Genomic DNA, 27,976 nt, shown 5'->3' on the forward strand with positions numbered 1-27,976 from the left:
TGTATCTAGAAGAATTGATGCTGGTTTGAAGGCAAAGGGTGGTCAAACCAAATATATATTGATTGACATTTCTCTTTTGTTCATTCACTGCATTTTGTTAATTGAAAATAAACTATTAACACTTCTAACATTCTTAGTTTACAGCATTTTTCCACACCTGCCTAAAACTTTTGCACAGTACTGTATATAACCTGTAGAATCTATTACATCTTTAGTTTTAAGTCAACTTATATTATTTGGTTTTGATCTCCTTTTTAACTACAATTAAACTTTATTTGTTTGTTTTTTTCTAACATAATTTTCTTTCATTTTCCATTAAACATATGATATTTTTATTTTAATGTAATGTAAAAATGTGTTACTTTCATATCATTTTTAATTGAAATAAACTTTTTAAACAAATATTCAGCTGCTCAGGACCTCTGCAGCCGTGACTTCATCTTCAGGATCAGATCCGAGTTCTTCTCCAGGGTCTCCTTCAGGGGTGTTAGTCAATAATCTGGACAAACGTTCCTATAAAGGTGTAGGAGCTGCAGAGTCTCGCCGTCTGTCAAGTGTGAACCCAAGATAAACCCCAACCGTCTGTGGAAATCTGCAGCATACTGTCCTGTTGTCTGACAAATCTGTGGGATTATGTTATTACAGTCGTAATTCCAGAGTAGTATCTCTCTCTCACACACACACACACACACACACACACACACACACACACGAGAGAGAGGATGATTTGCGGGTTAAAGGTGTTCTAATGGACGCCGTGGAGAAACGAGAGCGCGGACGCGTGAATGAGTCATGGAGCCGCGGGCGAGCTCCGGGGATTAAACGTCGGGATTATCACATTAACTCACATTGTGCTAATGTGAGACAATTAGCCGAGAAGATCTGATGGGGAACGGTGGCCACGGACTCCAGGGACCAGCTGGAGGACTTCAGAGACACCAGAGCTGGCAGCGAGCGCTGTTAGACGCTCGCTAGAGCTAGCAAGTGTAGCATTGAGTTTGATGAACTGAGTTGAAGAAACTCTTGTGAATAAAACATTTGAATGGTATTTTTTACACTTCATATTTAAGATTATTATAATATTTCCTCCGGTTCTTTGATTTTTTAAAAAAATAGAAAATGGAAAAGAAAGAAAAAAAAGAATTTAATTACTTTTTCAGTAGGAATTTATTTTAACTCTTTAGGTATAAATGCAATTTATTTTGTATAATCTCATAAATAAAGTTCTTTATTAACTCATCTATTAAATATTCGCTCTTTTTTTTTTTTTAAATTAAAACACAATTTTCTTTGAATTTTACTTTAAAAATAGTTTCTTTTGCGTTCAAATTATCTAAATAATATATCTTCCCTTCCCCTATTTTTTAAAACATTTTTTTTTATAAATCTTTGGTTAACTTTAGTTTTTTTTCAGATCTAGTCCGAATTGTTAGTTATGTTGAAAGTTATTTTGAATGTACGTTTAAAAATTTTTTTAACTTGTTTTATTTTGAAAACTGGTCGTAATTTATTTCCAAACGCAGTAATTTAACCATTATAACCCAAAGTTACATATTTTAAAGAATGCTCAAATTCAAAAAGTACATTTTAATTAAAAAAAATAAAACTTAAATGAATACAAAGTTAAATAATGTAGTTTTAATCTGGGAAGATTAGCCAAAAAATCTACATTTCACCAACTGATCGGATCTTTTTTTTCTCGTCACCATAGTCACTAAATATTTTTTATTTCCCTTAGAAAGACGGAGGAAGTTATGAAAACGACTCCATAGATCCATGACTGGAGTTTCCCTGCAGCTGAAGAGGGTCAGATATGGAGCATCAGTGGATCCAGACGAGCTGCTGTCGCCACTTAACCTGCTGACACACACAATTACCTCACATAGGTCTGAGAGTGTGTGTGTGTGTGTGTGTGTGTGTGTGTGTGTGTGTGTGTGTGTGTTGAAGGAGCTCAAGCAGACTGCGGGAGAGAAACAGAAATTCCCCACAGCGCCTGAACACATCATCGCTGGAGTCCAACTAACGTCTCCACTCTGACTCAGGGATGTCACGTGAGGCTTAAATTGAAAGTTCAGAGGCACATTTTTATCATTTTTGTGTTTTTAATAGAAACTCTGGTGAAAAGAAACATTTCCGTCCAAATTCAAATATTTACATGTTTTTAGAACTTTTGTTCTCTTTTTTAGAAAAAGCACAGCAGGAACCATCAACGCCAGAAAATACTCTGTCTTCACATATTTACATTTATAAATACACAATAAAAGCTGGAATTGGTTCTCGCTGAGACCCCCGACCCCCTACCCCAACCAACCCAACATCACAGAAAAAAAAACCCCTCCCCATGCTCTTCCTCTTCACTCCATCTTTGACATCTCGAACTTGGTCGTCATGGTTTCCTGCAAAAGAAGACAGAGGGCGCTGCTGAGTGGGTTCTCGTGTGAATTCAATTGCGCTTTATCGTCCAAAAAAATGACGGTATCATGTACAGACGAGTAGAGACTACTTCAGTTGAGTGAAACTACAGTCACCATGACAACCAAAGTCATGAGATTAGCGACTGAATTGCAGGTGTGTGGCGCCACCTGTCGCCCATTAACAGAACAACATCCACAACCTGTCGCCCATTAACAGAACAACATCCACAACCCTTTTGTGTGTTTTGAGACGTAGAAGACTCACCTCGTCAGAGTCCAGCAGCGGAGGCAGAGCTCTGTCAAGAGAGATGGTACATCAATAAATATTTCAATAAAATGTTTCATCATCACGACTCAAATTTGAGTGACACACTCACACGTCGGCCATCGAGGTCGGGATGTTCTCTTCCACCCACTTCAGATCTTCATCCTGGAATAAACGAGAGATGACTTTCGACGCGTGACAGATGAAGGCCAGTAGAGGGCGGCAGAGTGTCGTTATTAACGAGGGACTAGAGATTTTTTTTTCAAGCTTGTGTCTGATTTTGGTCTTCAACAGATTTATTACTAACATAAGTTTAAACTAGTAAGTTAACGTTTCAGGGCATCAGAGAAAAATGACTTTGGCACGAATATGGGGGATATGCATCACGATTACGGAGGCATCGATACGATATAATGTGATACTGTAGGAACAAGGATATATATATATATATTTGTAGTATTTCCCGAGTACTTGACTGTAGCGTTGCAGAATTTATTGGTTTTAAAAGCAAAATATGTCAAAACATCAGCTTTAAAAGCTGCTCAAGTCGACTGCATCCTCTCATCCTCAGTCATCACCAGGATTTCTGGATTAAGCTAGGACGTTAGCTCGGCCATCTAGCGATCGGTATAATTACAAAAGTTTTATTATACACACATTTTATGGAAGTATAAAGATCCACTAAAGATGTTCAATGTACAATTTAAATAATATTTATACATCTCTGTTGAATATCAATACGGTATCGCTCAAAATATTGCAATATTTAAGTGTATCAATGTTTTATTTACAGCCCTGTTGAAGACTGAGCCTGGAATTGTAACGAGGAGTGGCGTAAACGTGGGCGCCACCCTCTGGCAACTCTGGTCGTGCACTCATGTGGACATGACTGGAGAGGACTTGACTCACCACTTTGCTAGCTTTGGCAGAACCATTGGTCTCGTTCTTCATCCCCCTCATCTTCATCCCCACTGGAGACACACAACAAAGTGACATTTAAAATGAACGCCTTTGGACTTAACTGGAGTTAAGGTGTGGCCGAGAAATGTCATAGAATAAAAAAATACACTGCTTCATGAAGCTTCATCGGCCCATTAGAACAAGTGTCATCTCAACCAGCAGGGAAACCCTGGAAAGTATCACAGAGTAGAGCATCTGACTTTCTATGGCAGTCGGATTAATTGGAATATTGAATAGTTTAATTTAATATTTCAAACTTTGATTTATTTATTTTTAATTGAAATGTTGCTGTTTTTTTAAAGGATTTAATTAGTCTTTTGAATGACTTATATATTGAACAGTTTAATCAGTGTTTTTTCAAGTATTAAACTAGTTATTTGAATCATTTCTATATTGAAAAGTTGAATGTGTACTTTTTTCAAGTATTTAATTAGTTATTTTAATAATTTATAGATTGAAAATTTTAATTTGTAGTTTTGTTTAGGTTTTTCATTAGTTATTTGAATTATTTCTATATTGAACAGTTTAATCAGTGTTTTTTCAAGTATTAAACTAGTTATTTGAATCATTTCTATATTGAAAAGTTTAATGTGTACTTTTTTCAAGTATTTAATTAGTTATTTGAATAATTTCTGGATTTAGAAGTTTAATATCTATTTTTTTAAAAAGTCTTTAATTAGTTTTTTGAATAATTTATATATTGATTCACTGTTGTACCATCAATATCTTTATATTGAATTTAAAAGGCAACAAATTTAAAAATAAATGTTGGAATTGAATTTTTGGAATGATCACATATCACACTATGTTAAAAACCATTCCCTAAGAAAACATATTTAAATGTATTAATTAAATTACGATAAATTAAATTCAGAAATATTATTTTTGGATTATTTAAATTATTAAATATTGAACTTTATGTAAATGTATTGTGAAAAAATATTTGAATAAAAATGTATTCAATTATCTAATAGTGGTTAAGAAAAGAGCATTTTGTTAAAAAAAACGATTGAAATGATAAATTCAACCAGTCTGATGGCACCGATATGCTTCCATATCTTTCTTCTTCTATTAAAGTGCTCTCTACTGACACCTGCAGGAGCAGTAGCTATTTTTGTGCAGCGAAACCCTGAGACTGACCGAAGGCCTCGTTCATCATCGGCTCCTTTTCCTCCTCTTCCTCACTCTCTTCATCCATTAGAGGAGTGAAGGCATATCTGAAAAACAGGGAGGAAAAAAGTTAACAACAGAAGAGACTGGATTTTAAAATAAATAAACCATTTGATTTTGCAGGAAGTAGTTTCAGATGCAGGAAAACCGATGATAATGTCAATCACTTCTGCACACCTCTGGTTGTTGGCCGACGGGCGCCACAGGAACATGATGACCAGCAGGATGGTGGAGAAGAGGAAGCGCCAGAAAGCGTCGTCGATCCAAAGCTCCCTCCAGTCCTGTAGTGACACGCAGTCAGACACACGGTGTGTTTGAACATCTTCATCTTCATCAGTGACTTACAGACTGACACTTGCTCATCTTGAAGGTCTTTGTTGTCCAAACGATGAAGATGACGGAGGCTGAATAGTTTCAACACAACAGGGTTAGAGACGAACCCTCGACTGACACATGCACACACGCACACACGCACACGCACACGCACACGCACACGCACACGCACACGCACACGCACACGCACACACACACACCTATGACGGCGAAGATGAGCGTGTTGGTGAAGTGTCTGTATAGAGAGAGCTTGACAACGTTCCTCCGCAGCCTGAGCAGCTTCATGGTCTGAGCCAGACTCACAAAGATGTGACACACAGTCAAGGAGAAAACACACAAATACACACAGTTCTGAAACAGAGCAAGCCTCGACTTTTACATTTATATTTACATTTTTTTTCTTCATCAGTGTGTGTTTTCGCAGTTGTGTGTTAGTGTGTGTTGGTCAGTCTTGGCAACACACACTAACACACTTTTTTTTTTGTGGGTCAAAGTTAGTGTCTTTTTAGCTAGTTAGTACAAGTTGTGTCTCTGTATGCGTGTGTGTTTATATGATTTTATCTTCAGAATAAATTATTCAGAAATTACGGTGGACCCTGAACACATCTTTGAAAAGTGTATATTTTCGAAACTACAGTGAGAATATTTATGTTTTAATCTTGAGGTTTGACTGCGATTCAAAGTATATCACTTCATATGATATCAAATGACAACCAAAACATTTCTTTATTGGTTGTTAAAATAATTTAAATCACTAATTTATATATTAAATATATTTTTATAGAATCATTTCATTTAATATTTTCTATGTTAAATTATTGAATTTGTTTGCTTTTTTACTAATTGAATTTACATTTTGTAAATAAGGTTGTTCTTTTTAACACACAAAGAAAAATGTTTTCTAAATTCCTTTTTTAGAAAAAAATGTTTAGCCTTTTAAAATCAATAAGAAAATGCTAAATATATGCCAGTGCTTCTTCATCGTCACATGATCGTCTGCGGGTCACATGATTGGACGAAAGTTTAATCAAGTATCTATTTTGGTATTTCATTTGATTTGAAATAATGGAATTAAAACATCAAACTCAATGTATAAAAAAACATTTGTTTGACAAATATATACATTTTTAATTCAATTCTTGTTATTATAAAACTCTTCAACATTTAAATGTCAATACTCTGACGGCACTGATATACTTCCATACCTGACGGACACTTTCCTGTTTTGCTGCGTGTGACATCATCTAAGAGTTTTCTAAAAGGATATCCACCACACGACACACGAGTCGGTGAAGGCCAGGACCAGGTCGCACAGGACCCGGCTGCTGTTGTTGTCTCCTCGGCCCTGCAGACGAGAGCCGTTAACGACTATTAAAAAACAGCGAGCGCTCACGGTTCGTACCGTGTTGACTCTCAGGATTCCTTCTATGACGGAGAAGATCAGGTACAGGAGGCCGACGCCCACAACTCTGTGCAGCAGCGCTCCGAGTCTAGGTCTGTTGACAGACAGAAAGACGACATCATCGTCTCATCATTATTAGTAGGGGTGTGTATTGGCAAGTATTTGGCGACATGTATCACGATACAGGGGCAACCATACAATATACTGTGATACTGTAGTAACAAGGATATATTTGCAGTATTTTCGAGTACTTGACTCTGGTGTTGCAGAAGTTACAGACCACATGACGAAATCGTAATTTCTTTCATTCGTTTTGAAACTAAAATATGTCCAAATATCAACTTAAAAGGCTGCTGGAGCAGACTGTATCCTCTCATCCCCAGTTATCAAGGGATTTATGGTTCTTTTAGCTGCGGAGGATGTAATGATTGCTGCCATCTTCTGGTCGGAAGTTTAAATGCAACAGAATTTTGTGAATATTGAAAAATTGTTTGAAAAATAGTGAATAGTGAATAAATGAAAATAATGTTTATTTAAAATCTATACACACATTAATTAAGAACTCCAATAATATATATATACTGTGCTATACAGATACGCTACATGATTAGTATATAGACATTTCCAAATACCCCTAATGATTGATGTGTCATTATTATAACTTTTAACATCCGCGTCATCACTCTCAACTCACTTGACGATCCCGTATCCCAGACTGGCGATGATGACCAGGACCCGAGCCAGAGTCCTCTTCACTGCCGAAAGCACCTCCGCGAACACTACTGCCCCCTGGACTGCAGGAGGAGCGAAGATTAGCCACATCCGTCTGGCCTTCTCTGCTAATGTGTGCGGCGCCCCCTACCTGAGAAGCCATCGTATCTGATGCTCTGGAACTCGGAGTAGTACACGGCCTTCTCCAACATCCCCAGGAAGATGACACCGCCGATCCAGAACTGGATCCGGAGGAGATCCCGCCAGTAGCAGGCGGAGAGGACGAGCCAGAGCAGCGCCAGGAGCACGTAGACGATGCACATCACCATGTAGAACTGGACGAATGTGTGTTAATAAGGTTGTAATGAAGTGATTGTTGAACTAGTTTAGGACGAAGAAAGTCATCCAGACTCACCAGCATCAGAGGATACTCGGAGGCGGAGATGAAGTCGTGAGGTCCCTTCATGCTGATGTGGACTAAGAACACAAACACCATCTTCTTCAAACAACCTTTCTTTGTGCATGTGCATGACCATGGGTGTGTTTGCATGTGTGCGTGCGTATAGGGTTGTGTGCCTGTGTGGTTGTGTGCACGTGTGTGTGTATTTATGGGCCTGTGTGTGCATGTACATTTATGGTTGTTTGCATGTGTGTGTGTGTGCAAGTACATGTATGGTTGTGTGCATGTGTGCATGTGTGCATGCATATGCCTGTGTGTTCATGTACATTTATGGTTGTGGGCATGCGTGTACACGTGCATGTGTATGTTCATGTGCGTTTTGTACGTGCATGAATGTGTGTGCTTGTATAGTTGTGTGTGTGTATATAAGTTTTTGTTCTTGCGTGAGTGTGTGTACATGCGTGTGCGTATGTCGATTTTGATTGTTTGTGTGTGTGCATGTATATCTAACTGTGTGTGTGTGTGTGTGTGTGTGTGTGTGTGTGTGTGTGTGTGTGTGTGTGTGTGTGTGTGTGTGTGTGTGTGTGTGTGTGTGCGTGCGCTTTTGTCACTGTGTTCATGTGTTTTTGTGCGTTTTTGTGTGTGTGTGCAAGAATGTGCGTGTGTGTGCATGCAGTTGTGTGTGTGCATGTACATGTATGGTTGTGTGCGTGTGTTCATATGTGTGTGCATGCATGTACATGTATGGTTTTGTGCATGTGTGTGTGTGCATGTACGTGTGTGTGCATGTACATGTATGGTTTTGTGCATGTGTGTGTGTGCATGTACGTGTGTGTGTGCATGTACATGTATGGTTGTGTGCATGCATGTGCCTGTGTGTGCATGTACGTGTGTGTGTGCATGTACATGTATGGTTGTGTGCATGCATGTGACTGTGTGTGCATGTACGTGTGTGTGTGCATGTACATGTATGGTTGTGTGCATGCATGTGCCTGTGTGTGCATGTACGTGTGTGTGTGCATGTACATGTATGGTTGTGTGCATGCATGTGCCTGTGTGTGCATGTACGTGTGTGTGTGCATGTACATGTATGGTTGTGTGCATGCATGTGCCTGTGTGTGCATGTACGTGTGTGTGTGCATGTACATGTATGGTTGTGTGCATGCATGTGCCTGTGTGTGCATGTACGTGTGTGTGTGCATGTACATGTATGGTTGTGTGCATGCATGTGCCTGTGTGTGCATGCACATTTATGGTTGTGTGTGTGTGCATGTACATTTATGGTTGTGTGTGTGTGCATGCACATTTATGGTTGTGTGTGTGTGCATGCACATTTATGGTTGTGTGTGTTTGCAATTACATGTATGGTTGTGTGCATGTCTGCATGTCTGCATGCACGTGCGTGTGTGTGCATGTACATTTTCATGTACATGTATGGTTGTGTGCATGCATGTGTGTGTCTTCATGTGTTCTCACATTTTAGGCTCCATGGTGCAGAGGGGCCGGCAGGGTCCTGTGCTTTGCTCTTGTCCCGGATGTTGAGGATGAACATGTAGGGTCCGTCCTCCCAGCTCTCCGCCACCACATCTAAGTGATGACTCTGCGCCCCCTGGAGGACGGAAAAAGCGTTACTAAAACAGCAGCAGTAAGAAAGAAGTCAGAATCAAATACACTTTAGCATCACAACATATTGAAACATTATAACCACTCACTTGTGAATGTCCCACATACACATGCTGTGCATCAAGTCAAACATGAACACACACACATCGCACAAACACACCATGACAAACAACGCACACATATTAAAGCCAACCTAAACACCATGGGCACACACACCAAGTTAACAGTGCAGATGTATTTATGGAAGTGTTGTTAATATTGTTAATCTTCTGTATTTTTGTCTTTGTTCTTTATCTTCAGACTTTAATAATATATATATATTTATCACATTTTTTAAATTTTTACACAGTATTTGATTTTCTTATGTTTTTTTCCAAATTGTATTATTTTTAATTCAAAGCCTTTAAGGTTCAATATAAAAATGTCGGTATAAAGTTCAATCAATTAACTCTGGTTAACAGGTACTCTTATAGCCATGTCTGGTTGCACTATAACACCAACATTTTGTACTAAATTCAAAAGGCTACGAATATTAAAATAAACTGTAAAATAAAGATAAAAAATACATATAATTACAAAAATATATATTTTAATTATTGGAATTCAAATATGAAACTCTATGATTAAAAAATAATTAATAAAATTGTTAAAAATATGTAGAATTAAATTAGTTTAAAACAGCTACATAATTTAAATACTTTTTTTCTTCAACATTTGAAATGTTAAATTCAACTTCCACACCAAGACATCAGACTTTCACACACCATTCCTAACATTCACAACTCCACACACACGCATGCACACACAAACAGGTTAAGTGTGTTCTTGGAAGGAGAGAGGAAACTTGAGCACTGTCTAGAATTCCATAGGGATTTTGATAGCTGGCCCAAGACTCTTTCACATGTCAAATAATTTGTTCTACTACACATTTAGGATTTGAACCAGCAACTGCGAGGACAATTCTCACTTGTTTGGACGTGTCAGTATCTTTTTTCTTCGCTGCCGAGTCATCAGTTTTTCCCACTACCGCCGCCTAAGACAGGAGAAGACATAGAGCAGTGACTCTAAATCATCATGAATCATGTCATACAATAGTGTTGGTGAGTCCTGACCTTCGGCTGTGGAGGCTCGATGTCTCTTCTCCGTCTGCCCGGAGGCTTCTCTGTGATTGGCTGAAAGACCATGTGTAAAACATCACTTTATAGAAGAGGTTAGTGTGTATAAGTGTGTCTTACCTTCTGCTTCAAACGGTCCGTCAAGGGATGTCTTGTCTCAAATGCATCAAGACTCAACTGTTAAAAACACGTGTTAATATCTTTGTCTCAACTTAGTGTGTGTGTGTGTGTGTGTGTGTGCGTTCGTACCACGTTAGGGTTCTGACAGCTGATAGGTGGATACTGATGTGACATGTAGAAACCATTCCCTCCTCCAACAAAGGTTTCAGATGATCCAAAGTAACCCGGCACTTGTCCTGCCTGGAGACAAACATGATGAGAGAAGACTGGTTCAGTCTAGTAAAGGTCTAGTCTTTCTCCAGTCTGCAAAGGGCTTAATCCAAAAATGTTCTATAATTGGATTTGGTATGGACCAGAAGAGACTCAGTCCAGTCAAGTAAAGGTTTGTTTCAGTCCAGTAGAGACTGAGTTCAGTTCGGTGGTGTCTTGTACGGTCCGGTATTTGTTTCAATCCATTAGAGACTCGGTTCAGTCCAGTAGAGACTTTGTTTAGTAGAGTAAAGACACAGTTCAGCAGAGTAGAGAAGTGGTCTAGTCCAGTCCAGTAGAGACTTAATTCATTCCATTAGAGACTTATTTCAGTCCAGTAGAAACTTATTTCAGTCCAGTAGAGACTTATTTCAGTCCAGTAGAGACTTAATTCAGTGCAGCAGAGACGTGGTCTAGTCCAGTACAGTCGAGACTTTGTTTAGTCAAGTTTAGAGACTTAATTCAGTCCAGTAGAGACTTATTTCAGTCCAGTAGAGACTTATTTCAGTCCAGTAGAGACTTCATTCATTCCAGTAGAGACTTATTTCAGTCCAGTAGAGACTTAATTCAATCCAGCAGAGACGTGGTCTAGTCCAGCACAGTCGAGACTTATTTCAGTCCAGTAGAGACGTATTTCAGTCCAGTAGAGACTTATTTCAGTCCAGTAGAGACTTTATTCAGTCCAGTAGAGACTTATTTCAGTCCAGTAGAGACTTAATTCAGTGCAGCAGAGACGTGGTCTAGTCCAGTACAGTCGAGACTTTGTTTAGTCAAGTTTAGAGACTTAATTCAGTCCAGTAGAGACTTATTTCAGTCCAGTAGAGACTTAGTTCAGTCCAGTAGAGACTTCATTCATTCCAGTAGAGACTTATTTCAGTCCAGTAGAGACTTAGTTCAGTCCAGTAGAGACTTCATTCATTCCAGTAGAGACTTATTTCAGTCCAGTAGAGACTTAATTCAATCCAGCAGAGACGTGGTCTAGTCCAGCACAGTCGAGACTTATTTCAGTCCAGTAGAGACGTATTTCAGTCCAGTAGAGACTTATTTCAGTCCAGTAGAGACTTATTTCAGTCCAGTAGAGACTTATTTCAGTCCAGTAGAGACTTATTTCAGTCCAGTAGAGACTTAATTCAGTGCAGCAGAGACGTGGTCTAGTCCAGTACAGTCGAGACTTTGTTTAGTCAAGTTTAGAGACTTAATTCAGTCCAGTAGAGACTTATTTCAGACCAGTAGAGACTTAATTCATTCCAGTAGAGACTTATTTCAGTCCAGTAGAGACTTAATTCAATACAGCAGAGACGTGGTCTAGTCCAGTACAGTCAAGACTTTGTTTAGTCCAGTTTAGAGACTTAATTCAGTCCAGTAGAAACTTGGTTCAGTCCAGTACAGAAGAGACTTTGTTCAGTCCAGTACAGTCAATACTCTGTTTAGTCCAGTACAGTAAGGACTTGGTTCAGTCCAGTAAAGACAAGAGAATCGTAGCGTAAACGACTCACGTTGAGGTTGAACACTTCATCATAGCAGTGGGAATTTCTCAGATACCATGAGACGTCCAAGTGCACCGGAGAAGAAGAGTTACAGTTCTCTGGCACCACTGAACACACAAGTATAAACAGTATTAATTCAGCAGAAGCAACACAGTAAACAACCAAGTGCCAACTTACATTTGATATGAATCAAGGTGTTGTTGAACAAAGTTTTCTTGAAGACAAAATAGTTCTGCTTCTTTAAAATCTCCTGCAAAAAACACACACATTGATAAAATAAAGAGTTTGATGAACATCATTTTTTTTATTCTGAATTAAATTATACTAAATAATAGTTTCCTTAGTCTTAGTTCCACAAACTATCCTGGTAAACCATCGTCTGGGTTTACAAATGTAATTTAAAGTAATGTGGATCTTGTGACAGCTCGACACCAGCATCACGAACAGGAACTTACACTGTCGATCTCCAGGATCCATTTTCCTGGTTCCGACGCAGCACTGGCTGGAGGTAAGAGCTGCGTCAGCGCGGGTAAGAGAACCAGCCAGTGAAATAGAACCCGTCCGGCCCAGTTAGGGCCCACAGAGTGAAACATTTCAGTCCGAAAGGAAGAGAAACGCAACGCGGCGACAACTCACAACAACTCGGACACTTCCTGGTTCCTTGTGACGTCACTAGGTGAGCCGCGACACATTCGAGAATCGCGGAAATTATATATTTTTTAATAGTTTTAATTGAGATTAATATTAATACAAATATTTAGCATTCAATGAAATATGAGTTTTCTTTATTTAAGCTCATTTTAATTTATATTTGAATTGCGTTATGTTTAATATTTAATTTACACGTTTTGGAATTAATATGTTATAATATTTGTAGTATTATGAGTGGTGAATGTAAACCTTGTTTTATTTATTTTTTATTTAAGAAGGATTTATTAAAAATAAAATAAAAGTAGTTGACGAACGCACCATGGTCCAGAAGAGGGAGCCAGAATTGAAACGCGCGTGCGCGTTGACGGGCGGTTCCTGTGTGATGCATCATAAAAAGAACTTGAGTTGGACCGGTTCCGTGAACTGAAGCCGTGGAAGTGGGAGAGGCCTCCCGCTGGATAGTTGCCCCTCCTGTCTGCTGCATTTCCCCGCAGAGTCTCGACACTTCTCCTCGGCCTCGTCCTCGTCTGTGGATCCGCTCAAGACCGGTAAGAAGAACCGAACCTTTTCTGTATGTGTGTGTGTGTGTGTGTGTGTGTGTTCGGGTCTTTTAAAACTGTTTTTTATAAGACGCCACTTTGGATCAACACAAACAAACACTCGTGTTCAACTTCCTGGATCCACCGGCTGCAAGAAGAGACACATTTTTGTTATGTAAACAATAAAAAGGATTGTTTTGATGAAAACGCATAAAAAGGAAGAAAAAACTGTTTATATTTTTTTTTCTCGGAAACGAGGATGAACAGTTAATATAAAACCAAAAAACTTAGAAAATGTATGTTTTATTAAACGTGGAAAGCAAATATGACGTCATTACCATGATACAAGAACTAAACATAAACAATTAAAACAAATATAATAATATTTTTTAAATACGTTGTTGTTATTTAAATATGGGTAGATTGGATGCTATATTCACATACCTGTTTAAAAAATATACATTTTAAAAATATCCAGCGATAGAAACTGTCAATGTTGATCACAAGGAAATGAATTACGTTTACATTCTGTGTTTTCAATACGAAAGTGACGCTGCTTTATCTGAACTAATTTCTTTGCTTCTCAGAAAATGTTTTTGGCAAATACCTTGATCAAAGGACTTATCAAGGTTATCGCGTGAGTGCAACAAACACACAATCATTGAATCAACTTGTACACACTCGCATAATAGTTTAAAGTACTGGCCAAGGGAGTACATTTAATGTACACACACTTTGAGGACACATGCTGTCATGCATCATCTCATACGTAGTTGTGCACATACAGTTGACTCCACACTCTACTACACACACATGCATATTTATACTGATTTTGAACACAACTCAGTCAAGTAGATAATACAAAAATACGATATAATAATGATTGTGTGTGTGTTTCTTTGACAGGGATGTCGATCCTTCCCAGTTCCTGCCCTGTGACCCTGTAAGTACAGCCACCTTCATCTTCATCTTCATCAGAGTGGGACGTTAAGACTGTGAATGTGCTAACACTGAGTTCAGTGTGTGAGCGAACACTGACATGTTTGTGTTCATATTTGTGTGTGTGTGTGTGTGTGCAGCCTCCACCTCGCAGGCCCGTCAACTTTGCTGAAGCGCACGAGAACGATGAGGAGAAACAGTTCCGGAGGGTTTTCAAGCAGCTGGCAGGAGATGTAAGTGTGTCAGACATTCTCGCTGCGAAGAATGTTCGTCTCTGTAGACCTGGATCAACCTGCTGGTGACACTTTCTTTTGAGCTGCTGATCCAGTTTAGGTTCTTCCATCAGTTTATCTTTTCTCATTCCTGACTCCACCCTTCACCTTTGACCCCTGCAGGTGTGTCACTCGGGAGACGCATTCCGCCAGAATCACAGCTTTGTTTAGAATTATCAAGAAATGATCATCTATTAATGTATATATAATATAATTAACAATATTTAAATGATAACTATTCAATATTAAACATAATACCATGACATATTAATTATATAATATATAATTATATTATAATAAGGTTTTGACAATTTTAAGTAAGAAAATAATACTTACATTTTTGTACAATTTTTTTTTTAGAAATTCAGATTAAAACAGGGGAATAAATCAATGTTAAATTGCTGTATTTGGTATCTTTGTGTGTATATATATATATATATATATATATATATATGGCCATCTAGTAATCTATATATACTGTAAAATATACTGTAGTTAACAACAATTTAATTATATCTATTTAATATTAAAGATAATACCATGACATTATAATATAATTCAAATTATATTATAAAAAAGATTTCAGATTCAAAAGGGCTAATAAATCCATGTTTAATTACTGTATTTGGTATCTTTGTATAATTTAAATGTAACTTTATTCATAAGAAAATGTTGAACAGATATCTTATCATCAAAATCAAGAGACAAATATCAACTACATGTTATCAGTTGTTTTTGTTTTTTCTGACAATGATACACATTTAAAATGTTTTTTAAGATCTCATGATTTTTTCATTTGATCTTTATTCTGCTATTGGAGTTACTCACTCACAGACACACAAACATTCCACTCGTGCTCTCTCGGGGCAGCTCTGGGCTTCAGGGCGTCGTCTGGTTCTGAGTCACGGCGGGTGTGGAACCCGTAGGACCAGTTCTGTTGCTTCTATCACAGTTGCCCAAAAGTGACTCCGCCCCCCTCCCAGCCCCGCCCACCCAGCACTGTAGTAGCTGCAGGGGATCCCCCTTGTGTAGAACTCTCTAGATCACTGCCGTTCAATGGCACCTCAAATATGTTGGTGGTCTAGTTTCCCTCTAGTTTACAGAAGAAGAAAAAAAAAAAGACATTTGATACCTTTAGTTCCAAACCTTTTTTGTTATTCCAACAGTTGAACTGAAAGATTATCATAATAATGAAAAATAATTCTACTTTTGCTCCAAATGTCAATTAGTCTGATGTATTTCTGTCTTACACATGAGCAGGAGTTGTCGTTGTTGTGAGTCTGTATCCAGGCAAACAAACGCACAAGACAACAGATGAAGATCACCTCCAGGTTTTAAATTACAACAGAGAGTTTCTTTTCACTTCAGGAGAGACATGTGCTTCACCTGCCTAGACAATTGGGAGGGAAACCCAGATAAAACTTGGATAAACAAACATCCACTTTCAGGTGAAAATATATAAAATGAAATGGTCACAAAGAAATACAATGAAAATGGTTCAATAGCCAATGTTCCTGAATTAGTTTACTATCAAAAATGTTGAGAACAGGAAAAAACCTAAATTCGTAAATCGACTTTCAGAAAAACGTAGAAATGTGTGTTAACTGATAACAATAAAACGAAATACAATAAATATAAATATTTTTATCACAATAAAAAGCCTTAACGTTGAAAAAAAGTAACGATCAATAACACTTACAAAGAAAACATTTGATTCGACTGATAATACTATAATAATGACAAATTAATATTGAATTAAACATTTTTATTTTAACCAACCAAAAAATATGAATTAAATTACTCAAAATACAGAAAAGCATTAAATGGAAAAATATATATATATATATATATATATATATATATAATATATATTATATATATATTTTAAATGTTCATGTGGTGGTTTTACTTAAATACGACTCCACATCTGAAAGTGTTTTACGACACAAAAACATGAGTCATGACTCATTTGAGGTTTTCTGGCTCAACAATGGAATCTCGTGTGTGTGTGTGTGTGTGTGTGTGTAATCTGCTGCCCAAAAAAAAACGTGTTATTGTGTGGAAACATTTACAAACTATTTGAAATGTATCACTTCTGAGTCACATGGTTTTTTTTTTATCTTTGGTACAAAGAACAAGTGACGTGTTGGTAGAAACAAGTTTGAAGTGGAAGCTGCAATACTCCTTTCCAACACACGGGGCGCCTGATTTCCTGTCCAGGATGTTGATAACGACCTGTATTGTGTGTGTGTGTCCTCAGGACATGGAGGTGAGCCCTAAAGAGCTGATGGACATCCTCAACAAAGTCATAGGCAAACGTGAGTCCGTCACGCTGGTCAGGTCCGGCCCCGCGGGTCAAGTGTTCCGTCAGAACCTGACTGAGGTTCTGGATACTTCTGTGTTTCAGACGGAAATTTTCCAAACGCTCAATTCTCCATTGAGTGCTGCAGGAGCATGGTCGCCGTCATGGACGTATCCTTACACGCACACGCACACGCACACGCACACGCACACGCACACGCACACGCACACGCACACACACACGCACACACTCGGGTCCGGAGCGGTTCTGGTACCACTGATGACGGGATAAAGCTCATAGAGACAATGTAGACTTTGCACATCGAAGACACAATAACACAAAATGACCTTAAGACCCCCCCCCCCCCACACACACACACACACACACACACACACAACCAGTACTTAAGCATTTACACACATGCTCATGAAAATAGACAAAAACTACCAAATCATGGATTGAGAAAACACACACTCACATTAGGACTTACACACAATCTAATTGTGTTCTTGTTCTGCTGTGACAGTTGTTTCATTACCAAATTACACTCGTGTGAAAACAATAATACACACACGTGTAAAGACGTGGAATAACAAAGACTCGATGAAACATGTGTATGATCCTCTACGCGGACACACAAAAAGCCATAAGTCATGAACCACACACACACACTTGTCAACTAGATTGAATTAGAGATTCAGATACACACACATGTTTAAAGACACACAACCAGTACTTCAGCATGAACCCACACACATCAACATACACATTCGTAGGAATGTGTAATTGACCAGTTGTGTGTTTTTCTCTGTGGTGCGAAAGTTCATGGACAAAGTCACAAAAAAAGAGAACCATTAGCTCGGTTGTTGTGGGTTTGACCTTTGACCTGTGCGACCCAGAGCGACAGCACAGGGAAACTGGGCTTCCACGAGTTCAAGTACCTGTGGAACAACATCAAGAAGTGGCAGGTGGGTGTTCAGAACACTACACACCGTTAAACACTCTCCGCCAGTTGTGCAGTTTGAGCCGTGAAGTTGAAGGTTGAATTCCCACAATGACTTTTGTTCCAGGGGGTCTACAAGAAATATGCACCGAGCGGAATCCTCTCCGCTGACCAGTTTCCTCAGACCTTTAAAGCTGCAGGTGTGTGTGATTTTGTGTGTGTCTTTCTTAGTGTGTAAGTGTGTCTATGTGTACGTACGTGTGTGTGTCTGTCTTTGTATGTGTGTACATCTTTGTGTGTGTGCATGGATGTGTGTGACTCTGTCTGTGTGTTTGTGTATGTGTGTGTCTGTCTTTGTATGTGTATAATGTCTATGCATCTGTGTGTGTGTGTGTGTGTGTGTGTGCTTGCATCTGTGTGCGTGTGTCTGTCTTTGTGTGCGCATGGATGTATGGGTATATCTGTGTGACTCTTTGTGTGCGTTTACATTTGTGTGCATGTTTGTGCTGGTATCTGTGTGTGTGTGTGCGCGCCTGTGTTTGTGTGTATGTGACTGTCAGTCTTTGTGCATGTGTGTGTTTGTATACACTGTGCGTGTGCACACGAGTGTGTATATGTCCGTCTTTATGCGTATATGTGTGTGAATGTACTTTTGTGTGCATGTGTTTGTGTCTTTTTGTGTGGCACTGTCTGTCTTTATGTTTGTGTGTGTCAGTGTGCGTCTGCCTTATTGTTGTGTAAGGCAGTCTGGATGTCTCCTAAGTCTCCTAACTGTGTGTGTGTGTGTGTGTGTGTGTGTGTGTGTGTGTGTGTGTGTGTGTGTGTGTGTGTGTGTGTGTGTGTGTGTGTGTGTGTGTGTGTGTGTGTGTGTGTGTGTGTGTGTGTGTGTGTGTGTGTGTGTGTGTGTGTGTGTGTGTGTGTGTGTGTGTGTGTGTGTGTGTGTGTGTGTGTGTGTGTGTGTGTGTGTGTGTGTGTGTGTGAGCAGGTTTCCCTCTGAACGAAGACCTCCTGAAGCTGATCAAGCGTCGATACTGTGACGAAGGAGGCAAGATGGACTTTGACAACTTCATCAGCTGCATCGTTCGACTGGACGCCATGTGTCGTAAGTCTTCATCATGATGACATCATCATCATCATCATCATCATCTCCTTCACCACCACCTTCGTCATTTGTATTCATTTGTGTGTGTGTGTGTGTATAACAGGGGCTTTTAAGACTCTGGCCAAGGGAAGTGGCAACATCAATCTGGACGTCAAAGAGGTGATATTTACTTACAAACACTCAGAAATGTAAACGTTAAGTAAACATTAAAATGTGTAAACAATACATTCACAGTTATAAAAAATCACTTTTTTTTACAGGTTTTACAAACATTTGTGACGTAAACTAAAACGTTGACTCTTCTCTGTCCACAGTGGCTGCAGCTGACCATGTACTCCTGAGCAGTCGTCCAGACTGTGTTCCATTTGTCCAAAAGTCAAGTGTAACATTCAACTTATCTTTGTGATTCATCATCTCCTAGTAACTGCACAAAAAGCCTTAAACCAACGTAGGACCAAAGAGTAGCTTCCACTGCTGCACCTCCCTGCTGCTGCCAGGCGGGGGCGCAGTTTTATATTTTGTTTGTTTTCATGATTATAAAAACAAATGTTTACTTGAGTTTTGATGAATTAAAGTGTCGCAAAGGTCTCAAAACTCGTGTGTGTGTTTTTCTGACTCAAACAATTTTTAGACACTTTAGATTAAAACAAATATTCAGTTGACATTTTACATAAATATACTTAATATTTATTTTAATCAACATAATAAAGATTTAATAATACAAATGTTTTACTCGTGTTTTATGTCAAATGAGTTTAATTTGTACCAAAGTTAATTAAATAAAATTTTATGAAATGTAATTTAAAAGCCAGAAAGTTCTTGAGCCGATAAATAGTAGTACTTTTATATATCTGAAATATTTTTGATTTAATTAAGATTAAATAAAGAAATAATGATTTTAAAATGAATAAATTAGGAAGGATTATTTTTCCATAACAAAGTGATCGATGCAGGATCTGATTGATGAGCCAACATTCTGAATAATTGATGACCATTCAGTCAGTCTGACAGCTGGTTGCCAGGACTACCAGCAGACCCACCGCTGTTTGCACTGTGATGCGTTCAGGGGCGGAGCTCGGTTCCCGACAAACTGTTGCTGAAGGGAAACGAAAAAAGAATAAGCGAAGGGAGGCTCCTGGCAGGTTTGTTTTCACTTCCATTCTTCACTACATTTAAAAAAAGTAATAAATAAAATGAAACTTTGTTTTATTTTCGAGTATAAAGAGAGTGTATTACTGTGTTCTGCAAACTTTAAATCATTTGATGTGTTTATATTTCTGGAAAAGATACAAATATTTGTAAATCTTTAAACAGGTCGAGAACAAACGGACAAAACAACTTTAATTGTATTTAATTAATTGTATTTTTGCATCAAAACTCACATGGTTTAAATATTTTAGGTATTTATTTAATTGTGTCATCATTGAAATAACAAAACTTAACTTGTTTAATTTTATTTAAATTATTATTTTTGCTGATCTTGAACGTGATCACAGTCTGGATGTCTCGCGTTCATTGTGTCTCTTGCTGCTGTCCAGGTGACAAATGCACCTGATGCTGCTGCTTCACCTGCTCACCTGGGACTGAACACACACACACACACACACACACACACACTCTCACACACACGCACACGCACACACACACGATGGCGGCGGGTCCTCCCGTCCTGACAGAGCAGCAGGAGATACAGAGACGAGCCAATCAGGTCACAGATGAGGTGAGAATCGTTGTACAATCGTCTTCATTCTGCTTCTGTTTATCTGATTTTGGAAGTTTACAGATCATTCTTAGCATCGATTGTTTCCGACCCTTGCATTTCTTGCTGATTTTCAGCTGAATAATTTAACATCTAAGTGCATTTTTAGCCAGTTTGACACCAGCGAAGCAGTGTCATTATTGTCAGAGTCCACCAGATGGCGGTCTCTGCTCTATTGCCTTTGTTTTGAAGAACTGTTCTAATGAAACATAATTTTTAAACTTATGGCGCTCATGAACTCATGAAGCTTTAAACGGTAAGAAAATATTTCTCTATCAGACAAATCATTTGGAATAAGACCATAACAGCTTAATATATAAATATTATGAATATAAATATAAATATTGATGATGACTGAAGAACAGAAAAATAAACCCCCAGAAGAGTCAGAGACTCGTGTATGTTGAATCTTCTCTTATCACGCCACCTGCCTCACCTGGTTACCATGGCGACGGAGGCTCCCACCCTCCCTCCACTGACACACCCTGGGATGTAAAGGTTACTTCAGGTCACTTGCCATATCATCATTCTTTCTTTAACCCTTGTGTTGCCTCTGGGTCAAGGTGACCCAAACCCCTAGAAAACAAATGTATATGTGGTATCCCTTGTGTTATCTCAGGGTCAAGGTGAAAGACCTCCACTATTGCATATGTATTTCCAGAAGCCAAGGTCGTTCGACCTTCGGGTCACCTTGACCCTGAGCTAACAAAAGGGTCAAGGAAGGACCCTGGAGTGCGAAGTGAGGAGGTTCTGAAGTTGTGCTTCTGTCCTACAGTCTCTGGAGAGCACTCGCAGGATGGTGCAACTGGTGGAGGAGGTGAGAGTGTTGCCACCACTTCTGTTGCCACAACGACCACAGACGCACATCAACACGTGTTTTTGCAGAGCAAAGACGCCGGGATACGAGCTCTGGTGATGCTGGACGAACAAGGAGGTAAATCTTCCCACGGATCCGAACCCTTGACCCTTGGCTTGAGGGTTTGGATCCATGTGTGAATCTACACTACGTGGATTGTGTGAACACATTTTATGAAGAAAGAATGTAACAAAACATGCAAAATCATATTTGTTATTTTACAATATTTCATGATTATTCTATAAACTAAGGGTTTTAGAAAATATTGATATTGAGATATATCACACTTTTGTTTTTCACTATTTACTGTATCGATATTCGTCTGCTTTTTTTTTTTTTCAAAAAAGAATAGAAAATTAAAAAACAAAATAAATACATCTCTTTGGCTTTCAAATCATATTTACCTTTGTTACTTTGTATAATATTTGTTCACCATAGTTATTTTGTGGTTTACAGTTCAGAGTTAAATTTGAAATGTTATATTATATTTATATAAATTAATATTATTATTTTTATTTTACTATTAACATGCAAATATACGCGGCATTCTTTCATTTTTGCGTTGCAATTGAACTTCCGACAGCTAGATGGCAGCAGTCATTATGTCCTCCGCAGCAATAAAATCCCACAAGATTCCAGAGATGACTTAGGATGAGAGGATACAGTTGACTCCAGCAGCTTTAAAAGCTGATTGTTTGGACATATTTTAAGATTTCTTGTAAAAAGTTCTTCCGTGACTGAAGAACGTTGACTGTGCCTCTGATGCTAACACTGTTAGCATTGCTGAAGTGAGACAGTAGCTCAGACATCAGCAAACGTTGGTGACCACAAGCCTCCGTCCTCCCGATACATCACAGAGCAGCTGGAGCGCACAGAGGAGGGAATGGACTCCGTCAACCGAGACATGAAAGAGGCCGAGAAGAACCTGACAGACATGGCGCAGTGCTGCGGTCTGTGTTTCTGGCCCATCAGGAAGTACGTGTTGGGTCCCGGTGGGGTCTCCGTGACCCACCCTGGGGTCTCCGTGACCCACCCTGGGGTCTCCGTGACCCACCCTGGTGTCCACTTCCATGGGATTTTTCTCTGACAAATCAATGAATGACAACTTTAGATGATCATTTAATCCATCATATCACATGACCAAATATCACATGACCAAATATCACAGAAGGAAAGATCACTTGACGAATGTCACATGATTAAATATCACATGATGAAATATTACAGAACGAAATGTCACATAATGAAATATCACATGACCAGATATCACAGAAGGAAAGATCACAGAACGAATGTCACATGACGAAATATCACAAGATTAAATATCACAATGTTAAATATCACAGAACGAAATATCACGTGACAAAATATTAAGTGACAAAATATCACATGACAAAATATCATGTGACAAAATATCACATGCCGAAATCACAGAGAACAAAATATCAGAGAACAAAATATCACATGACAAAATATCATGTGACAAAATATCACATGCCGAAATCACAGAGAACAAAATATCAGAGAACAAAATATCACATGACAAAATATCACGTGCCGAAATATCAGAGAATAAAATGTCACATGACAAAATATCACACGATGAAATGTCAGAGAACAAAATATCATGTTACAAAATATCACGTGATAGAATATCACGTGATGAAATATCATGTGACAAAATATCACATGCCGAAAAAATCAGAGAATAAAATATCATGTGACAAAAAATCCCATGACAAAATATCATGGGACAACACATGACATGATGTAATATCACATGATGAAATATCATGTGACAAAATATCACATGATTAAATATAAGAGAATAAAATATCACGTGACAAAATATCATGTGATGAAATATCACATGACAAAATATCACATGACGAAATATCACGTGACAAAATATCACATGATGAAATAAGACATATACACATGCTAATGTCAAATTAAGAAACATCACATGACAATATATAATCTGATATAATATCACACGACAAAAATCACTTGATATATATACTCATATATCACATGATAATAGTACATGACATTATCAGATGATGAAATATCACATGAATAATAATCACATTGGGATTTTTTACATGACAAAAATATCACTTAAGGAAATATCACATGCTAATGTCACATAAGAAAATGTCACATGACAAAGTATCACACAATAAAAATATTATGTGATGACATAACACGTGACGATATTATTTAACCAAGAGGTTTAAAAGCCAGTCAACTGGACTGTGTAGAGTTCTAGGACGACGTTTGGCTCCTCATCCGAGAAGCTTCTTAGACTCTACACAGTCTAGTTGACTCAACCTTCACGGATAATATTACTTAACGTGTTGAAATGCCACATGACAAAATATATCATAATGAAATATCACATGCTGATGTCATACAAGGAACCTTCCATGATAAATGTGATAAATGAGTCACTAAAATCCAAATGGAACTGAGCACATCAGTGTGTCACGGGTACGTCCAGCTGAAGCTTTGGTGCAGCTCATTCAAAGTTGCTCTGGCCAAGTGTGTTTTTTTGTTTTTCGTTTGATTATTTTTAAGGTGATGGTTTTATTTATTTATTTATTTTTACTGCTTATTGTTGGTGTTTGTGTTTCATATGTGCTTTTTATTTTTGGCTCTTGTTGCATTTTCTGCTATTAGAGCAATTGGAGCGGGTGGAAGAAGGTCTGGACCAGATCAACTCTGATATGAAGGAGGCAGAGAAAAACCTGACCGACCTGGCAAAGTGTTGCGGCCTCTGCTCCTGTGAGAAGTATGTCTGAGTGTACATGTGTGTGTGAGTGAAGTAGAATTACCGAGGTAAGTCCAGTGTGTAAGTGTGTCGCTTTTTTTGCCAACATTTGTGCTTTTTCAATTCATGTCTGCCACAATGTCTGTATTTATTATTATTTGATTATGTTATGATCAAGTAACAAAAGATTAATACATAAAAATGTAGATAATTAAATGAATATGGGTATTTCTACCATTAATTGATTAAAGAATAGCTTCAAACTGTTTGTATTATTACGTTTTTTCAGTATATTTAAAACAAAAACAACTAATAAAATAATTAGAGAATTATCTAAATGTTAAATGCACTTATAGGATAGCAAACTTTATTTTGAGAGACAAACTCACAAACCATGGCAAATGAAAAGAAGACATTACTGTACGTTCTCAGACTAAAGGCCTTCGAGGAGAGCGGTGCCTACAAAGCCGTCTGGGGAGGAGCCAGTGGTCAGGACGGCGTGGTGTCCGGTCAGCCGCCATCTTCCCGCGTGGTTGACGAGCGAGAGCAGATGATCATGAGCGGAGGATACATAAGAAGGTAAAGAGGAGCTCATCAGAGCGGTGGTTTCCAACGTGGTCAGTGAGTGGTTGCGGTCCAACTGCAAAGAAGACGTGACGAATTAGGGAAGGAAAGAAAAAAGGAAATTAATGAAAATAGAAGAAGAAAATAATTTGCGGAATTAATCATAGCAACATGTTTTTGAGGTTATAGGACTAGTGATTGTCTGATGAAGCTTCATGAAGCAGTGTCATGTTGTTTAGAGGTCAGTAGGTGGCGCCATCAGTTTAAAAATGATGATTTATTAGAACGGTTGTTCAAAACAAAGGAAAATAGTGCAGAGACCGCCATCTAGTGGACTCTGAAGATAATGACACTGTTTCATGAAGCTTCATCAAACCATCACTACTTTAGACCCTTTTGACCAACTTTTTCTCATCGCAATAAGCAGGAAATTTTCTTTTTCAGACAGAAATAATCAATAAAATAATTTTTAGAAGATTGTTTTCTTTCTGTTAAGTCTGTTATCAAATGCTTTACGGACTGGTACTTGGTCCCATACCGACGGTTGGACCAATACAATCAGTACAATTCTGACTTCTGTTGGTCTGATGAAGCTTCATGAAGCAGTGTCATTATTGTCAGAGTCCACTAGATGGCGGTCTCTGAACGATTTTCCTTTGTTTTGAACAACTGTTCGAATATTACATCACATCATTTTTACGGATGGCGCCACCTACTGACCTCTAAACAACGTGACGCTGCTTCATGAAGCTTCATCAGACCATCACTATATAAAACTACACATTAAGTGACTGCTTGGTTTTGAGCTTGAGGTTTTGGGGTAGGGGTAAAGGGGGTATAAGCTTCGCTGGGGTCTTCAGGTGGGTATACTGCAAACTCTCCGGAGGTGTATGCCCCCCTAAGCTTTTACCCCCAATGATCATTTTGCAGTTGGGTTCCTCTTCGTTCAGAGCCAGTTGCTTTGTTGGCCATGTCAGGCATAAGCAGAGTCCCAAATCGCTTATTCCAATATCAACAATTAAATGAATTCCACCCTTAACCGCCGCCATCTTAGTGACAGATACCGGTGTTAATGTTTGAGAAAACAGAAATTTTTACCACAAAACAACAGTCATATAACACAGCTTAATAACTATTTTTAATTGGTGAAAAGTGCTGTCAAGTATCGACAACAGTGTTCCAACAGCTGGTTGCAATCAGCATTAAAAAGTAGTAGAAGATGAAACTGTAATTTCTGGTAAGCGTTTGATTTGAGACAGTACTACCCTGTTGAAATTTGCGCACTGGGCAAGGACATGCACTGTCTTAATGTGTACTGTAAACCAGTGCACTCGTCGCAAGTCCGCCATAGATTTGACAGCCTTAAAGAATGTCTGTCCTTTTACTCCCATTCCAAACCTCAACCGGGTACGCAAGCCACGTTGTTCCGCTTATGCTAGCTATGTTGGAGAACTTCAATCGTTTCCGTTCATATGCTTCACCAACTGCCGCCTATCATGATTTTTGAGAGGTTGACCGCAAGACCATGTCTGGCTTGACGTTAGAGGTAATTATCTCAGGCGTTAAGTGGAGTCTTTGGTCTAAATAGAACTGCATTGTCCAGGCCCGGGCAGGGTCTAAGAGTGTTGCTTCTTCTGTTGAAGATAGCCTTGCTAGAAGTTTCATGCTCTCATAACAGGGGTGGAGTATGGTGGTATGGAGTGTGCGTTGTTGTTAGTTCCCCTTCCAGAGTGATGGCCAGAGTCGTAGGACCTGGTTATGTCTCCAGGTTTAGCGGCCTTGGGACAAACTGGTTTTTCAGTCATTGAGGATGTGCTTCAGGGTAGCGGTGGCTTGGCAAATGCATGAGAAGGATCTTCCTCAAACCATTGGTTTTGGTTCTTGGGTGTGGGAAGAATATAATCATCTCCCAAAGGTTTTTCCATGTATGTTTTGGACTATTTTCCAGCTTGTCCATTGGCCCTGTTTGGACTTCAATGCTGTCTTCTCATCTTCATCTTCATTTGGGAGATGAAAACAGACTCAGAAGAAGAAAATAGTTTGCCACATTGATCGTAGCATGCCTAACAGTGCATCAAACACTGCTTCGTTTAGGAAGGAACATCAGGTCTACATCCAGCTATACATCTTTCTAACAAAAGCAGCTTTTGTGCGTTTGTTGTTCTCCACAAAACTCAACATGACCGGTCATACACACCGGCAGCTGTGCAAACACACACAGGACCTGTTTTCTTTTGTTCAGGGTGACAAATGACGCCAGAGAGGACGAGATGGAGGAGAACCTGTCTCATGTTGGAAGCATTCTTGGGAACCTGAAGAACATGGCACTTGACGTGGGGAACGAGATCGACACGCAGAACGTCCAAATAGAACGCATACAGCACAAGGTATGAACGGATGGATACGAGATGTTTCTACTCTTTCAATGGTCAGATGTGATCTAAAGATTGTACCTTTTTGAGAACAAAATGAAACATTAGTTTGCCCTTAGAAAGGACAATGATCACCGGGAACTAGATCCTTAACCCTTGTGTTATCTCTGGGTCAAGATGACCCGAAGGCTCAAAAAACAAATGTGTTTGTGGTATCCCTTGTGTTGTCTCTGGGTCAAGGGGAATAACTTCCACCAATGCATATGTATTTATGGAACACATTTGTTTTAACGGCTTGGGGTCACCTTGACCCTGGGTTAACATGTGATCTCTCTATCAGTTAGTAAGATTAGTCACCCGTCTGTATTTTAAGATCGTTGTTGGAAAAAACAACAGATAATCTGATCTGATTTTATTCCGCTCTCCTCGTCCTCTACAGGCAAATCTCAACATGACACGTATCAACGCCGCCAACCAGAAAGCCAACAACCTGATGAAGCGAGAGAAGTAGTTTTACTCGTCCTGCATGTGCCAACTGTACCTCCGCCCTTACTCTGTTTCTCTTTTTCATAGCAGATATATTTGATATGATTGTCACTACTGTGTGTGCTAACAACATCCTGTGCGATAATAAACTGCCACTTTTGTCCAGCTT

The 27,976-nt window shown here is 38.8% G+C and overlaps 3 protein-coding genes across 4 annotated transcripts; 2 read left to right on the plus strand and 1 right to left on the minus strand.

Annotated features, from left to right (window-relative positions):
* Positions 1-2,082: 2,082 nt before the first annotated feature.
* Positions 2,083-12,898, minus strand: tmem87a (transmembrane protein 87A). Of its 2 annotated transcripts, none has more exons than XM_087795303.1 (21): positions 12,705-12,898; positions 12,427-12,499; positions 12,259-12,356; positions 10,643-10,753; positions 10,514-10,570; positions 10,391-10,450; positions 10,246-10,311; positions 9,132-9,264; positions 7,671-7,732; positions 7,407-7,590; positions 7,239-7,338; positions 6,545-6,638; positions 6,408-6,487; positions 5,343-5,449; positions 5,155-5,213; positions 4,987-5,090; positions 4,780-4,856; positions 3,589-3,650; positions 2,792-2,844; positions 2,680-2,710; positions 2,083-2,396 (listed from the first exon to the last, which is right to left on the minus strand). In XM_087795303.1, the coding sequence occupies exons 1-21, from the start codon at positions 12,840-12,842 to the stop codon at positions 2,355-2,357; spliced, it is 1,791 nt and encodes a 596-aa protein (XP_087651429.1). In that variant the 5' UTR covers positions 12,843-12,898; the 3' UTR covers positions 2,083-2,354. The 2 variants fall into 2 exon arrangements, with proteins under 2 accessions (XP_087651429.1, XP_087651428.1); XM_087795302.1 differs by lacking the exon at positions 2,083-2,396 and adding an exon at positions 2,445-2,582 and having other exon boundaries at positions 2,615-2,710.
* Positions 12,899-13,293: 395 nt separating this feature from the next.
* Positions 13,294-19,591, plus strand: LOC148075277 (calpain small subunit 1-like). The gene is made up of 11 exons (XM_087796059.1): positions 13,294-13,448; positions 14,027-14,076; positions 14,346-14,382; positions 14,519-14,611; positions 16,911-16,968; positions 17,058-17,122; positions 17,852-17,920; positions 18,023-18,095; positions 18,881-18,997; positions 19,101-19,156; positions 19,312-19,591. Exons 2-11 carry the CDS (start codon positions 14,030-14,032, stop codon positions 19,336-19,338), a joined length of 642 nt encoding a protein of 213 aa, XP_087652185.1. The 5' UTR covers positions 13,294-13,448; positions 14,027-14,029; the 3' UTR covers positions 19,339-19,591.
* A 350-nt stretch (positions 19,592-19,941) lies between these two features.
* On the plus strand, positions 19,942-27,936 carry LOC148075278 (synaptosomal-associated protein 25). The gene is made up of 8 exons (XM_087795304.1): positions 19,942-20,139; positions 20,536-20,717; positions 21,532-21,573; positions 21,642-21,690; positions 24,295-24,406; positions 24,818-24,964; positions 27,192-27,336; positions 27,761-27,936. Exons 2-8 carry the CDS (start codon positions 20,646-20,648, stop codon positions 27,830-27,832), a joined length of 639 nt encoding a protein of 212 aa, XP_087651430.1. The 5' UTR covers positions 19,942-20,139; positions 20,536-20,645; the 3' UTR covers positions 27,833-27,936.
* The last annotated feature ends 40 nt before the right edge of the window (positions 27,937-27,976 follow it).

This window comes from Callionymus lyra, chromosome 7 (genome assembly GCF_982586985.1).
Source record: "Callionymus lyra chromosome 7, fCalLyr1.hap1.1, whole genome shotgun sequence".
NCBI classification, from domain to species: Eukaryota; Metazoa; Chordata; class Actinopteri; order Syngnathiformes; family Callionymidae; genus Callionymus; species Callionymus lyra.